Below are 17240 nucleotides of genomic sequence, written 5' to 3'. Positions count from 1 at the left end.
ATTCAAACCTTCAATTCAATAACAAATCTTTGACTTTGATCAAAATGTAAACAATGAAAAGAATGAAACATTCAATTTTAATTTTGGCTTAATTCTTTATTTTCACCGTTCGCTATAAATTAGATAAATACAATAGACATTTATTGTTCGTTTTTCTCATATAAATTATTAATTACAATGTTACAACTGGAAATTTTGCTAGTTAAAAACCTACGGAAAGAAGAAATTGGCATATATCCAAAAATCGAATCTAATAGACATACAAATAATTTTTGCTTGAAATATATGGCTTCAAAATGAAATGTTTCCTAAAAAGAAAGTTTTCTCCTTATGATGTAGTCTTCTGCAATTGCGAACATAGCTATCCAAAGCCCGGATTCGTATGCTCAATAACACATCGTTTGCAGTACATTTTAACGGCTCTGTATCCTTCGATGGAGATTTGACAATCCTGAATATTTAGATGCTGCAGACCACGACAATAGTATGCGATGCACTGTATCCCCCGATCGGTGATCATATCACAATTTTTTAAGCTAATTTTCTTCAAGTTTGGACAACTTTCAGCTAACGCATGTAGTCCAGCGTCGCTAACATCACATTTTCCTATATCGAGAGCTCTTAAACGTGCACACGAATGCGCCAACATTATGATCGAATCATCACTAACCGCTTCACATCCGCGACAGTTTAAATAACGTAATTTGTAGCACCGTCTCGCAATCACTTTCAATCCAGCATCCGAAACTTGGTCACACTTTGCCACTGATAGATATCGAAGTGTTGCACCCAACTTTGCCAGCTCATATAGACCGAAATCGGTAATATTTCCACAGTCTGATACACTCAACTCACGCAGTGCCGTACAAAAACTGGGCACGAATTTAAGTCCATAATCTGAAAAGAGATGGGGAAAGACATTAGGAAAAGCGGTGAAAATTTCAACATTTAGATATAGAAAAGCAGCTTCTGGATTATGTTTGACTGAGCAGCTCAGTAGAAGTTAATTTAATTGAACACAAACCTGTAATTTGTGTGCATCGACGCAGATACAAATAAACCAATTGCGGACAGTTTTGTACAATAGTTTTTAGCCCATTGTCATCGATGCCATAACAATCGGTTAAATCTAGGAATTGAAGCAATAAGCGACGTGGTGGGTCGAAATGATGATTGAAGTCGACAGTCACTATTTGTGTGCAACCTGAAAGAAAGAAATTAACAATCAGCAAAACTGTAAGGAGAAAACGTGATGAAAATTTGGACTGCTTGACTGGTACTCACCTGACACGTCTAAATGTTGTAAATTTGTACATTTTGTGGCCAATTGAAAGAGGGCAGCATTTGATACATTGTAGCTCATTTGGATTTGAAGGTGAGTCAACTCAGGGCAACGTCGAGACAGTAATTCCATGCCTTTATCGGTTATGCGACATCCATCACTTAGCATAACTCGTTCAATTTCTGGGCATGACACATTTCTGGTGTAGTTGCTAAGATGTCGAACTATTGAACGAAGCGCTCGATCTCCATTGATTCGTTCACCTGCGAAAAAGAGATTTCATGATTCGATATTTAATTATTTAAAACAATCTTCCATGACACTTACCTTTAAGTGTAATAGTTTTCCATAATTCTGGTCTCCATACCAATGAATCGAATCGTTTGCACACTCTCGAAACGTTACTCAAATTGGTGCTCTCCAGCCACGAGAATACCTTAATGCAAAGGTCATCCGATAGTCTATTGAAAACGTTATCATTCTTATTGCGGCCCCGCGTGTGTGACAAAGGCTGTGAATTGTTATTAGCTACCGCCGAAATGGAGGGAGAATTAAGTGTGTGATAGCCTTGATCGAAACTCGGTGAAAATCGACCTAATCTCGACGAAATGCCGTCCATTAAAATATTTCCGTTGCTCGACGCTGGTATTCTTTGATGATTGCTCAAGTAATTGTACGCATTTCTTGCAATGCTCAATGCAGGTGCAGGTGATTCTTGTGACGTGCGTTCTAATAAATATCGATCCGATTCGCTAGTCTCACTGGGGCTCGATGGTCGTTGAATGAATCGTGCCGTCGGTCTGCTCAATTTCAAACGACTATCACCATACTCAAAGTCAAAGGCACGTTCGGTCTTCGCAAATGGGTACGTACTAATCCGTTCAGCTGTATGCGTGTCATGCACATACATTGAACGCATTTTATTCTCCAAAAAATATGGTTCTACACAATCAATGGTTTGATTGTACGTGCTCATTGCCGATTTTGTTCGGCAATTTCGCATTAATAGTCGATCGTTTCGTTTATGTGCAATATTCAGAATATTTTCATTTGGTTCGCTATTATCTTCGCTTTCCTTTTGATGATAGTTCGATGCGCTGTCTGATTCGCCCGCCGTCGACAGGCATTGCAATGGATTTCTGTAGATATTTACATAATCGCTGGTATCATTATGATTATGATTGATGGCCGAACTTAAATGTGACACATCTTCGGTGGATTTGACGGAATCGTCTGTTTCATGCATGGCCATCGAAAATTGAATTAATCCATCGGCTCCGATGTTCAGTATTGGCGATTTTCGTGACGATAGTTGATAATCATTTGGATTGAGTGGACTTGAGCTAAGTGGATGCCGGTATTGATGTTCCGATGGCATATTATGGCCCAATGACGCCAACGGACACTCAATCGGCGGTGCACGTCGATGAGACATCTTGTTTTACTCTCGTATTAGTTCTGTAAAAAGTCGGAAGAATGAAAAGAAATTAGTGTTTATTTTATGCATTGGTTCACTGAATACCCTAAACTTTTACTTTGTTCTGTTTCAAAGGGCTCGCTCTCAGAAGAAGAAAAAACGCATAAATGTAAATGGCACTTGAAAGTTTCGTCGAATGTAATTCACAATGGACATGAGTTCGGAGTGTTTCATTTGCGGTTTGCTTTTCTTTGGGACTTCAAGTGTTCGCTCACGAAACAATCATTCTCAAATGATTAATTGACACAACGTAGTTCGAAAATGAAAAGAACGGATAAAAAATGATGACTTCAAATGAGAGCTTCGATTGTATCGTGATCCAGTGATTAAGTATAAAAACACACACACACTCGACGAATAACTTTTTGACTATAGGTTCAAATCTCACTTGATTTGTGAGCCGCTGTATATACTGTATATACAATGTGAAATGGTCATCGAAATTCAATCGATCTAAAAATTGAAATTCGCTTTGACGTCCGAACATTTCTCCAGCCAGAAACGAACTGACGTAAAAAACAGAAACAAAAAATTAGTAAGCTGATAGTTTCTAGGAACGGTGTGACGAAGAGGAGAAAAAAAGGTGAATGAATGATAAAGCAGAAGAATAAATGTGCGTGTAAACATCAAGTCAATTTAGAATAATAAATAATAAATTTTGAATTGGAATATCACAACGAAACAACAAAACATTTAATAAACACCGATCGCACCCGATGCATCGTCGCGATAAGTGAGTTCTATCCAGTGAGTGTGTATCGATCGGTTCGTTTCCACAATGCCACATGGAAATAACATGAAATTACATATCTTCAGTTGTCTTTATTTTGTTTTCATTTTAATATTTAAAATTTATATTTAAAGAGAAATGAGAAAGAGAGACAGAGAAAGAGTGAAAAGGTCTTTTTCGTTATGAATAAAGATGAATTGAAGCAGTGCGACAACGGCAACTTTTCGATGTGTTTAAACTCGTTTTTGAGACTCTCAAACCGAATGAAGAAAAAACGCAACATCTCTGCGGTATTTCTCTCTCTCTCTCTCTCTCTCTCTCTCTATCTCTCTCTCTCTCTCTCGTTTGACCGAAGCGATTAAAAAGCCTAGCTCTCAGTTGGATTAGTAAAAAAAAAGCAGCCATGGCACCGAACCGAAGATAGAAACAGCATCATACTTGAGTGCTAACAAGTTTTTTTTTCCATTCGCTTCGATGTGCTCTTTGCCAAGCACAAGTGTTAAAATTATACCAAATATCGAATGGTAATGAGACCGATTTGTGAACACCGTACTGATACACGCGCTTTGGTCGCACGCAGCATCGACCACATCAGAGTTTCTCTCCCTCTCTCACTCTCTCAATCTCATTCGTGCATTCGACTTAAGCTCGGAAAATATTGGTACGGTTTTAGCGAGTTTTGCATGCGAATTGGCGACACTGGACTCAAACACACGCAGATAGAAAGGGAGAGAAACAAATAACACATCGCTATAAATGGCTTTTGACCACGGTAGAAAATGCACGTAAAGTGCGAAGAGAGAACGCCAAACAGTAATGTGTCCAATAAAAAATTTAAATTTATTGAAAAAATGGCTCGGTGCGCGCTCGCATCAATATTATTTTTATTGGGAAATAATCGGATCCAAATGAGCATCCAATATCAGTGATGGAGTGAATATTTTTACGTGGCTGACTTGGTCATTTAGCTCATACATATCTTTCGCACTTTCTTCTTTATCCACCCATTCGTCCGCTTGTGTGCGCGCTGGCTGGCTAGTAAGCTCACTTCTCATCTCCATCACCGCACATCACCGCACATCACATCATTTGCTTGTGCATATTTTGCTTTTTTCTTCTTCTTCTCTCTTTCTCTATCTCTTTTATTTCTTTTCTGGAAATGTTATTGTCGTTCCTCGTTTCGTTTAAACTTCTTCTCATTTTTTATATTTTCTTTATTGGACAAAAAATAACACGCTAAGATAACCATAACTTATAGAGTTTTAAGAGAAAAACAACAACAACAACACCACCACCAACAACATCATCAAAATTAGTCATTCGGAAGAAGAAGAAAAAAAAAGTTCTACGAAAAAATAAATAAATGTTACTTTTGCAACACTGCGGTGCAGAGCGTAACAAACATTATTGGAATTCCGTTTGAAAAGTGACAAAATATTTTATCGTCACATGCAAATTGCTTGTGCTTTTATTCGTCTACTTTTTTGTCTACTTATTGTTTCGGTAAAATATCATTTTGTCCACGAACCATTTGCGTGCATTGTGAGTTGACGCGCATTTACCAAACACACACACAATTTATTGATTCCTCCAAATTTTGTCAGAAATTCTTTTGCTTTCGCTCGCTCACTCACTCGTGCGCTCATTCATACGCACACAATTTTTATTGATGAAATTCAAACGAAAGACAGATATACATTTAATTTTGTGGTCGCTTAAAATTCTCGTCTCTCTAAATATTACCGTTTCTGGGTGTGAAATCGTCATTAAGACCAACACGTTTGCGCATGTAAACTATATGGTCTCATGAAAAGATATTATTTATTCGACAACCACACAACGAAATAGTCATGGAGAGCGCGAGCAACACAAGAGACAAGAGAGAAAGACGGCAAGAACGAAATAATAAAAGAAATGGAAAAAAATGCGCTGCGCTTCAATTCAACTAAATATGAATAATAAAATAAACACAATTTAGAGTATAAAATGGATAATAAGAATGTTGCAATGAGATTCTTAATGAAGATTTATGGCCTGTTAAGGAATTGAGATGAGAGAATGCAACGCCCTATGATCCCCCGTACCGTATTCAGCTAAAACCGAACTACTCACTTTCTCACACCGAAATTATCTCTGTTCGCTTGCTACGCTATGTCTTGGTCGCTCTTGTTGTAACCATTTCCAGACATACTGAAAATGTTATGCATATTTCGACCGAAAACAATGCGAGTGGTCGCATTTCATGTGCCAAATCTACAGCGCAGAAGAAACGTGCACACGATACGATACGATACGACATGACTCGTTTTTAGGAATTTGCAGTTTTGTGTATTTGTTCTCATTTGTCTTTTGCGAGTGGAGAGAAGAAAATCTGTTGTTGATAAAACCGAAAATTCCATTGAAACCAGTTCAGTGTTCAGGAGTGAGCGTATGAAAAGTGCGTGTTTTTTTTCAAGCGATTACATCAAAATGGACCAGTTGTTGACGATTCTTTTGCGCTCCCTCTCTCGCTCGCTCAGTTCATTTCGAGTGTGCATTGAAGTATTTTGATATGACAACGAGACATTAAACCCACTATCTGTCCGCTATTGCTTGCGGATTAAATACGATTACATACAAACCGACTTGTAATAATTAAATGCGCTGATTTATGAGGCTTTTCTATTCTTTGCCCACTGTCCATTTTTCTGGCACGAAATGCAAATCCAAAACCATTTAATTCCATGCAACACACACACATACTTTGCATATTTATTCGTGCGCTGTTGTGCGACAACGAAAGCGAAAATATTTGCTCATAATTCGCAATGCTCTCAATATGCCAGATGTGGTGAGCCTGGCTATACAGACACGACTATTCAGACGCTTAATCTCTTGGAATGAAACTTGTCGAGGTTGTGAGTCGGCTTTCAGCAAATATTGGTATTTTGCCTCTATTTTCCTATTCTGGTCCATTCACTCATTTTTAGAAATCGACAGCTCGTTCATTAATCTTGCTCTGAAATCGCTTTTTTTAGTCAGCGGTTTCGAATGTTTCCGTTTAATGCCACCATTTAATTTTATCGATGGTGAAAATGAGTTTGATTTGAAAGGGTTTTTTTTTCTTTTCTTGCTCTCTCTCTCCCTCCCTCTCTATCTCTTTATTTCAATTTTACGAAAGCTCGAAAGGTTACGATTTTATTTCTAACTCGTAAATGTAATAATCACTATAAAAATGGAAGCATAAACACTAATCTCATGGTGGCACTTACATCTCACACAAAATGAACATAAATCAATGTGGTATTTTTTCGGTATTTCATAGATAAGGTCGTCATTTAACACAATGGTAATTTGAACTCAACCCAGCTAATGATGGTGTGATTTTGAGGTGAGATTAAATGACGGCGAGAATGAAAAGTAAAAGGACATTCCAGAGAAGAAGAAGAAGAAGAAAAAATGGGAAAATAATCGAGCGATCCAGGTAAGAAATAAAAAATCACCTCCATCCCATTCATCGAGAGCAACAAGAAAAATGAGACGAAAAGGGAAACCATAGCATGTCAAGAAAAAAAATCAATTCGGTGCATACGTGCACGAATGCAATCCAAACATCACATCAACATTTGGGGAATTTTCCTTTTCGGTTGTTATGCCGCATTTAATTTCATTTTAATTTTCTATAAATTTCAACATCGATCGAAATAAACAATAAATATCAAATAAGTGTTCCGTATGCATGGCCACGACAGTAAGGTAGAAGTAGAAGAAAAAATGGAGAGAGAGAGAGAGAGAAAACCCATAGACATATAGCAGTCACGATCAGATTTGAGAGAATAGGCAACAAAAAGTGAAATGTTACACGAGATATAACATTGATGGCTGACATTATTCCGTGACAGACACATGCATTGGGATTGAAAACGATTTGGCTTAGCCGCCAGCTCTCTGTTGAAAAGTTGACGTTATTCTCCTTTTATTGTTGATTGTGTCCATCATGTTCGTTCGCCTAGGAATACACACAATCGCATAGATTCAGTGTGTGGCTTACGAACGAGTTACCAAAATAAACTCCGAATAAAAGCTTCATAAAAAAAGTAACGTTTTTTTTTCCTTATTCTTCGGTTGGTCGTCGACGACGACGTCTCCGTTGCTGTTATTATTGTTGTTGTTTTTGTCATCGTCGTCTAAAGAGAAAGAAATTTACTACAACCAACACACGCAACGTTTTCAGGCATTTTTTATTTATGTGCGTTTCATTTAGTGGAACGCAAAAGGCAAACAAGAAGTGTTGTGTAAGGAATGATTTCATAAAGAATATAGATGTGTGTATATGCGGACACAGAAACTACAAAATCTGAGTACTAACAAACAAAATCGTAAATACGGTAAATACTAAATCTAAATTCGATGCGAACAACGTGAACGTAAAATGGTGGAAATGCGAGAAAAGACGAAGCATTGAAATATGATAACAACGATGGCAAAACGTCGACCGACACCGAAACCGAACCAAAACCAAACCACAAAGGGGGCCTGCAAACGTGGATGTGACTACATTTTATACGGTACTTCAAATTACCACAGATTGTGTGAATGAATGAGCGGGCGAGCCAAAGCCAAGTCTATGCAATGACGACGACAACAACAACAAAATTATTCACAATAACATAAAACCCAGGCAACAATGACAACGCCATCACAAAAACCCAATCTCTGGAGCCAGCCAAATAAGTGGTAACTACTTCATAGATCATGATTATGTATATTACACATCCATTGTGTATGGGCCCAACAACGTTCACATCGCGCGCGCAAACACCACGAAAAATGAAACAAATTCAATTGATTTCTTTTCGAATTGGGAGAAGAATGAACGAAAAAAAAGAAGCGGACGGTTTTTTTTTATTTTGTGGTTTTATGAACAGCTTTTGTTTGTTCGTTTTTAATTCCGAATGAGACACGAGAAAGAGTTGATTTTGGATTTGGTCAATGATTTCATTATTTGTGAATTTCCTTTGCGATGCAAAATGTGGTGTTGTTGTGCCATTACCATTGTCGCTTGTCGTTTCGGTTCTTTTTTTTCTACATATACATATATTCGAAATGTGTACGGAATGTAATAAAAATGTTGTTCAATGCTTACTTCACTTCATAAATTTAAAGACAGTTCCACCGCTTTTCTGATGCCTTCTTTTTTCTTGCCTCTCCCTGTCGCTGTGTCTCGGCTGTTTTTGCATTTACTCTTAGCCACTCCAACCGATGACCGATACCGACGATAACACGGATGGCTGCGACACCAATTTTCGACAAATTGAATGGAAATATTTTTGCGGCCGCCGTTCGTTTTATTTTTATTTTATCTTTTTTCGTTTGCTTTTATTCAATTCCCAATCCGATTTGGTTAAATGTGCAACGGAATTTCATATGCAAATTAATCGAACAGAGTCACACACACACACTTCCACTATGTAAAATTCTTTCTTTGACGCGCACTCGCTATTGACTTTTCTGTCTTGCGAGAGAGAGAATTCAAGAGAAAAAAAAAGAAAAACGGGGCACACTGTCGGAGACTCCACGCACCACACTCTCAAATCGATATTGATTCATTCAGGTTCTTTTGTCGTTCAATTCTTTCACTCACACTTTAGATTGGTTGCGATTCCGGCTTCACTACAATTTTCTTTTCCCATGTACGTAGATATTATTGATTCGACCGCACAAATCTGTGACGAAACACCATAAAATTCACGATTTTATGCCAAACACACGCAGCAACCGTAATTGTAATGAAACACTTCGAAGCGATAAAATGAAAATAGTTTTTCGTTATGTTGAATGGGCTAGCAAAAATGTCTTGTTTATCTTAGCTTAGCTTAGCAGCAGCAGCAGCAACAGCCGTACAATACACACAGCATATTCACATTTTATTCGTCTATGTGCGCGATCATTCGACGAGTGGACGAAGGTGACGATGACGACGACGACGATAAAAGCGATCAAACGACATGCATCGGCATCGACAATATTTTTCTGTATGAATTGTGTACACGGTGTGTGTGTGCTCCGTGTACTCGGTCGTTCCACACGCTCTCTCTCTCTCTCTCTGTTGCTCTCTATCTCGGTTGGTACGTTGTGCAATAACACATACCAAAATCCAAAAACCATTTAAAACCACTGAAAATGCATTTTCATATCGCTTGGCACACACGCTGTGGCATTGATCGTTCCCACTTCATCCAATTGCGGTGCACTGTTGGCCGTCTCTTTTCCTTTCGGGAAATAATGAATACGTACAAGTACAATGGCCTATCGAGTACACAAATCGCGAATGCACGCGCGCGCGCACACACCGCACATGAACGACGAAGTGAAAACAAAACAGATGAATTGAAGAGAAAAAAAAATATGTGTATATATACGACACATAGCACACACTGTACACACAACACGATGATGATGACGACGACGACTCTGCGATGAAGAAGGGAAAATGATGCATCCAAGACAAAACTCGGCGTAGCACAGCGAATGCACAGCGCGACCAGCCACACGGCTAATATGACTCCAGTATAAACGTCGTTTATATATTTTATATGTATATTTTTATTAAAATAATAAATTGTAATAATAACACAAATACATGTAGCAAATCGCACGATCACTCAACTCTTCGTTCACTTGGATTTTCTTCAATGTTTTTTCTTCTTTCCTGTCTCTCTCTCTCTCTTCTTTCATTGCATTATTATTTCTGCGTAAAAATGAACAACACACAGTGTCTGTTTTTATATATATTTTTTTTTTCTTCTCCTTCTTTATTTTGTTTTTCTACATTATTTTCCTTTTATTCTTTTGTTTGGGAGAAGAGTCTCTGTCTCGCATCGATCGCTGATCTTTAACTTAACTTCACATATTTTAAACACTATTTACATGGTACATTGCAGATGAGCAAGCAGGCAAAAGTAGCAGAAGTAACCACTTCGCGTAAGCATCGTGCACATTCAGCTGTTGTTGTTGTTGTTGTCGTCGTCGTAGTCGCTACTATTTCATTAAATTGTTCGCCGTGGTGAGCAGCAGTGAGAGAGCTCACAGTTGCAGTGTGCAATCGTTGTTTTTTTTCTGTTGCCTTTTTCGCCTCTTGCTCTCTTTCTGCAGCCAACAACGAAAACGCAGGAAATAAATGCAAGCGAGAGAGAGATATATGCCAATATAGAAAAATATATATCCACGACAAATAAATGACGATGAAACGAATAAGAAGAATGAGCCCACGACACGAATAATGAAGCACAGAGAAAAGAGAATACTCCAAAACTTTACTCCGTACTTGTTATTTTTTGTTGTGCACTGTGTAGCGGTAGCCAAAACGACAGCAGCAGCAGCAAACGATGCGATGGAGAGGAATAAAAAATATACAGCACTCAATCGCCTCAGGTCTCCGTTCGAACTGAATATTTTTCTTGTGAACATGAGTTCTTTGGTCTCAGCACGATCTCGAATTCCGATCGGTGAGCTGGTGTGCGTGTGCGTGTACGGTCTTATGTCAGCATGTGTTGGCCTACGTGTATGTGTGTGTGTGTGAGTGTAAATGATCAAATGCATTTTTCATGGTATCACACTAGAGTGCAAAGAGAAAGACGAGAACGAACGTACACACAAACACTGTCATCGTACGGTTTTAATGGTTCAAGAGAAGAGGTGAGATCGACAGCACACTGCAACCGACCCGCACCAAAATACACACGATCATTCCCATGCGAGCACGATGGGAATGAGCGCTCTGTGAACGTTATTCGTGTATGTGTGTTATAACCATTACAACAAGAGCATCAATTTCACCAACAAGAACAAGCAGCCGAAATAAGGCGAACGTTGTGCAAGAGCCACCGAATAAGCGAGAATGAATGTGGCACAAAAGCAAATCATCGTTTTGTGTGTATACAAGTGGAGCCACAGCACGTAAGCAGCAATCATCGTCACACAAAGAATCGAGCATATTTCCAAATGTTGTGTGCTGCGCGGTGATGTGGTCCGTTGTCGTCGTCGTCGTCGTCATCATCGTCATCGTTGTCGTCGCTAGATCGCGCATACATGCTCTTGTGATTGAGGTGTGCGCTTGTCTGTCGGTCCTTTCTATTCTATTTGTTGTATTACATTATGCCTTTCGTTCACATTTTCTTTCTCTCTTTCGTTTGTTCGTTTGTTCGTCGTTCGATGCGTTTTTCTTTCTCTCTCTTTCTCTCGAAAATGCACAATGTGATTGTGTACCGTTTATCAAAATATGCCAAGAATGTTTGTCACACAACCGAACAAAACCCGAACCCAACAATCAGGTTGATTTTTTAATTACTGGCCGCGTGTGTGTTGAAAGCGATTTCTTGGAATGGAAGTCAGTTGCATATTGTGTGTGAGTGCGCCTTTATCATGCTATCTATGTTATACATTCACTGTGTTCGGAATGGAAAGGATCGGACGAATTGAAAGCCAAAATTAACCGGATTTCATGCATTTAACAAATGAAACATTTTTAATTACTTCATGCATCATGCTTAATGCTCTTCTTGTCTACCTAATCGCGGATCCTTTGAAATCGACTGCTTTTTCGGAATTCGTTTTTGATTTTATTCGTTCCAACAAAATCGTTGATCCTTTGAATCTTTGCAACCTTTTCAACTTGACCGAATTAATTTCTCATTCAAACACGACAATAGCCTGACGGTGATGGGATTTATTTAAGACTACTTTTGTGTTCTTTTGCATACAATTAATGGATTTATTCGTTCACAAAATGCCATCCATCGTTTCCTCTGTTATCAATTCGGTTGACACTGGTAGAAATTGTTCAATTTGTAGTCAATTCCCATTTAATCGCCACTGAATGAGTTTCAATCGTAGTAATTTCATCGTTCAGTGTTCACATCCGCATGCTCAATGAGCAACATAAAGTCCTTTTTATGGCATTTTTCCGAGTATCTTTCGGTTTTATTTGTGTGCTGGTTTGTTTGATGAGTCAATATTAGCTCTGCGGAAAGTATTGGTCGTTCAATGGAACAGAAAATAAGAACCAAAGGAAATGAATAAAATAGCCACAATCCACGACACACCAGCGCACAAGTGTAATTACATTCCTTTTTTTCCCTCTAACTCTCTATTGATTTAATGGGTTTTCAAGGAAAAAGTAGGAGAGTCGGCTTCGAGCGATTTTCAACTTCAAATATTTGAGGAATGCTTGTAAACCGCTCACAGACTGCATTACAGATACGACACAGCACATTTTTTCCACTGAACACCGAGCGGAAAAAAACAACGCAAACAAAATCGGTCGTTAAATTCAAAGAACCAAAGTCAAAAACGTGTGAATTATTGAAATTGAACAAAAGAGCCTAACGGAACATCGTTTTTTTTTAATTTTCGGGGCGACATGCGTTTGTATCATCATTTTCACATTATCACAACCAACAACAACAATAACACCACCCAAACAAAATAACAATATCTCAAATGTTGGGAAGAAAATTGCGATTGACGATGATGCATCAGAAGAAGCGATTTAAATGTTAATTTTAAACGTTGATCGCATTTCAATCGCAACAAAACGAAGAAGAAGAAAGAAAAAAACTTCAAGCTAACCCAATCATTTCATCCATCTCTAATGTGATTTGCACGACGAGAGAAAGAAAAGGGCATATCTACTCTATAATAGTGGCTGCGAGCTAAGTGAAAATAAATCATATTACATGAAATTGATGAGGAAACCTTGAAATCGTGAAGGAGAGAAAATGTGTGTGTGTGTGCGTCGCAGCGCTACTTTTAGCATTCTTGCAGCGATTTCCATGGCGATTTTTCGTTGTTTTTAATTTTTGTGTGCGATGCACGCGGCCACATAATTTGTGGCTGTTAACACGGGGAAAATGGTATAAACGTGAGTTGAAATTGTACAATGTGAAATGTGTGTTGGATACATGGCATTTTTATATATATTGTGTATCGATTCGATGGGATTCGATGCGTACATGAGATGAGTGAGCGGGCGAATAAGCGAGCCCAGCCATCCAGCGAGCGAACAAACGAAGGAATGAATCAAGCAGCGAACGAGAGAGATTTGTTGCTGCTTCTCAGTAAGCGCTATTGCATTTTATCCGATTGATGAGAATCACCCATCTCTCTCAATGTGCAATTTCTTCCAGTAGATATGTATGTTATATATCGCGCATTTTTTCGCTTTTCATACCTGGAGCGGCATCATCATCAGCAACAGCAGCAGCAAGAGAAACCAACGACAACAGCAGCAGAAGCAGCAATAGTAGCATGTATACACGATATCTCTACACGTTGCTGCGTAACATAATTATTGTATGCATTTTGTTTACCATTTTTGCTGTTGCCGTTTTCAGCGCGATTCGGTTCGCTCATTATTTTCTCACTCGATGCACAATTGTGAAAATTGTGCACAAGATATGTTCTATGTGCATGTTGCTTTTTTTCACTTAAAGACCTATTCTTACAAAATGGTTCGCCATTGTGTGTGTGCCACTGCCAGCGCACAGCGCACAAGAACAACCAGCATCTTTCATTGTTTTCAGATCATATGATTTGTTCGTTTCATTTTCGAAACAATAGAATATTGATTGGAAGCAATTATCTCGAATGATTTTTGTCATGCGCTCGAATTCTGATTGACTCTCAAAATAGACAAGAGTTTCCGTTAGTTAAAATGAAAATTGGCAATGGTGACAAGTGTTGTTTTGTGACACGTTTTGCTCAAGCTACGTGCTGTGCTGTTGCTGAGTTCGTTGGCCGTTCTTTTTGCGTTCTCTCCGGAGTCTTTTTTTTCTTCAAATATTATCGGTAAATATGTCAAAATGCACTTTTATACGATTTAATGGCCGATTTGTGGCTATTGGCCATTTAAAATTACAGCTTCAAGCCGAGTGTGCAAGATGCGAAACAGATATAATTTCTTTGAAATAAAAAAAAAAAAATTGGTCGCTGTGCAGATTGAAGCAAGTGATATGCTGACGCCTAAGCCATTTGCTAAACTGTTTGCTTTGGTAATTTTCTTTGCTCAATGAAAGAAGAAAAAAAAAAGAGATCTGTATATATCGAGATGCATTTAGTCGCGTACGTATTCGCGCATTGATTTATCTCATTTCCAAGTAAAACGATTTCACAAGAATATATGTATCGACGGCCACAGCATTCACAACGACAAAACGAAAATGGCTTTTAGAGACCAAGATCCCCTGACGCGTTGGAATTGTCAGCAGGAATGTTGATTGCCAATGATTTTTTGATGTATCTGTAGCAAGTGAGCGAGACAGAGAGCGAGCGCAAAAGTGAGGCGGCTGCTGCTGCTGTTGTCGCCGCTGCTTCCATCCACTGAGCTGGAAATGAGAATGAACGACACTCAGGCATCAATACCGCTGCTGCTGTTGCTGCATAGTAATATGTCATCAATTAGTGGCCGCTTGTTCTTGTCGCTTTGATTCCATTCTCTGAATGGCTGTTGGCCATTTTCGTGAGAGTGATGTGCTGCACCGTGCAATTCGAATGCTTCGCGAATACCGCAAAGAAGCGAATAAATTACGAAACATATGTAATTCTTAACATAACGAACTCACAATCGCAATTCATATTATCTGTGTGTCGTTTCAAGTGCCTCTCCGTCAATGTCACACGCACTGCAATCCGCAATTGCGATTCCGAACCGTTGCTCTGACCAAACGTTCAATTCGATATCTCGTGTCACTGTGATGCCGATGAGTTTGGATTTGTTTTTTTTTTTTTTGGTGAATTGTCAAAGGAGAGCTTGATTCATGCACCATATGTAGAGCACAAAGTTAGCCATCACTGGCTATTTGGCTCGCACACTGTCGAACATTCGAATATATATTGACCGAAAGGCCATAATAGTATTTGTAAGCAAACTCGTATGAATGCTAAAGGGGCGAAAGGACTCAAACGGAACAATGTTTCAACAAAGAAAATCATTTCATTTATTAAGCTGTCAAAAATACAAATAACATTTTTGAGATTTTTATTCACTTCCATTTGAAAATGGTATGAGAAAAAAAATTCAACCGAAAACATTCACATTTCTACTACTTATAGAGAAATATGCACGTTTTGTCGTTTTCCCATCGGAGAATTTCTTGTACATTTCTGTCTGATTGAGGAATTGTGGAAATGCATGTGTTTTTTTTTTCTCTCCAACCAAACAATATGTTATCTAAACAATTTCGCAGAAATCCGATATAAATCTTTTGCTCTGTTGTGTTTCCTGGCATCTTTGAATGTAAACATTATCTCAAAATGTTTGAATGTCTGCATAAGTTTGGCGTCGGTGTGTACGAGTTTCTGTAGTTTGGGGAAATTGACTTAGCCTTTGCTCAATATTCGAAATTGATGCAATTTGTCGAGTAAGAGAGTTTGAATCGAATTTCTCATCGGGGGAAATGGAATAGAGCAGTTGTTGAATTAAAGTTGATTTGTATATGGTTTTTGGAATTGTAAACAAGCACAACTACATTTAGACTCCTTCGTGCTCAACTTCGATGATTTATCTCGAACGAAATCTCTAAACAGCATGGAAACGCGAACTAAAACAGCGCCGACCAACTTTTGATACTCTTGAACCTTTTGCATTCGAATTTGATTTGTAGTAAAACTATTTAATGTGCGCTCGATTGAGAGAGAAATGCGCGCGTACACACACCAACGGCTCTCTCGTCGCGTGTGCCAACTTTTCCCTGGAAGCCACAGCAAACACGGAATTAAAATGTAAATAGTCTATTGATTTGTGTGTAACTTTAAAAATAGATCTACTTTTGCGTTCACAGTATGTGATGCATGTGTGCTGTTATCAATAATTTAACTCGGTTAGATACTATAATTCAGTGATAAAAATGATGATTGGCCTATTACATGCTCGCATATTGCTGCTTCAATCTATTTTTAGGTTGTGAGTGTGGGTTTTGATGTTGTAAAACATTCAAGTGAAAACCTATTCCAACCGAACCGTATTGCTCTGAGATAAGAAACTCGGTTCTAAAACGATTCATAATATTTTTTTCTGTCATTTTTCACAACACACCGTTGTAAGGAGGCACCGAAGAACAATTCAGCCAACGCAGAAAAAACTAGACCATTCGTCTACCATTCAACGGCTTTTGAATTTAATTTTATTTCAAAAACACCTGTTCGAATTCTCCGGTTCGGTTTCTACCCGAATCATGCCGAAAACAAAGGAAAAAGTGGTTTTCTCTTTCTACAAAAAAAGGATACACTTTAGTTCCCACAACATATCAGAATATTTGACATTTTTATTATTTTATTCATGGAATTCACGCTTCGCGTATGAACCCGTTCCAAAGATTTTCAGAGATTGAGATTTTTTGTTCAGCCATCTTTCGAAACAAAACAAAAAACAAATAAGCAAATTCAGATTTGATGAGATTCGAAGGGAAAAAAGAGAAGCTCCGCAACTGCCTTGTCGCTACTGCCTTGTCGCTGATGTCATCCAATTTTCATTGGCAGTAAGTCAATGGTTTCCGTTGAACAATGATGTATGCTCCAGATCACCTTATCCCGAATACCCTCACACACACACCAACTTCACATTACATTTTTGGATACAAAACAAAACAAAGGCTGTATTATAGGTCCATAATATTCACGGGTTCACGACTTTATCGTTGTCGTTACAATGTAATTCTCAAATAGAATTTCATACCTTTTGTTTACTCGTGCTTCGTGAGCACCATTTGCGATGC

General features: G+C 38.4%; 1 protein-coding gene across 2 annotated transcripts; it reads right to left on the bottom strand.

Annotated features, from left to right (window-relative positions):
- Positions 1 to 75: 75 nt before the first annotated feature.
- On the bottom strand, positions 76 to 10917 carry LOC129567622 (F-box/LRR-repeat protein 7). 2 transcript variants are annotated; one of them, XM_055444731.1, is made up of 5 exons: positions 8615 to 10917; positions 1610 to 2740; positions 1285 to 1545; positions 1025 to 1204; positions 76 to 897 (listed from the first exon to the last, which is right to left on the bottom strand). In XM_055444731.1, exons 2-5 carry the CDS (start codon positions 2715 to 2717, stop codon positions 362 to 364), a joined length of 2085 nt encoding a protein of 694 aa, XP_055300706.1. In that variant the 5' UTR covers positions 2718 to 2740; positions 8615 to 10917; the 3' UTR covers positions 76 to 361. The 2 variants fall into 2 exon arrangements, with proteins under 2 accessions (XP_055300706.1, XP_055300698.1); XM_055444723.1 differs by lacking the exon at positions 8615 to 10917 and adding an exon at positions 2818 to 3243.
- Positions 10918 to 17240: the final 6323 nt, after the last annotated feature.

Source organism: Sitodiplosis mosellana, unplaced genomic scaffold (genome assembly GCF_009176505.1).
Source record: "Sitodiplosis mosellana isolate CC-2019 unplaced genomic scaffold, AAFC_SMos_1.0 Smas_scaffold_1, whole genome shotgun sequence".
NCBI lineage: Eukaryota > Metazoa > Arthropoda > Insecta > Diptera > Cecidomyiidae > Sitodiplosis > Sitodiplosis mosellana.
This window is presented reverse-complemented; position numbering and strand designations above follow the sequence as displayed.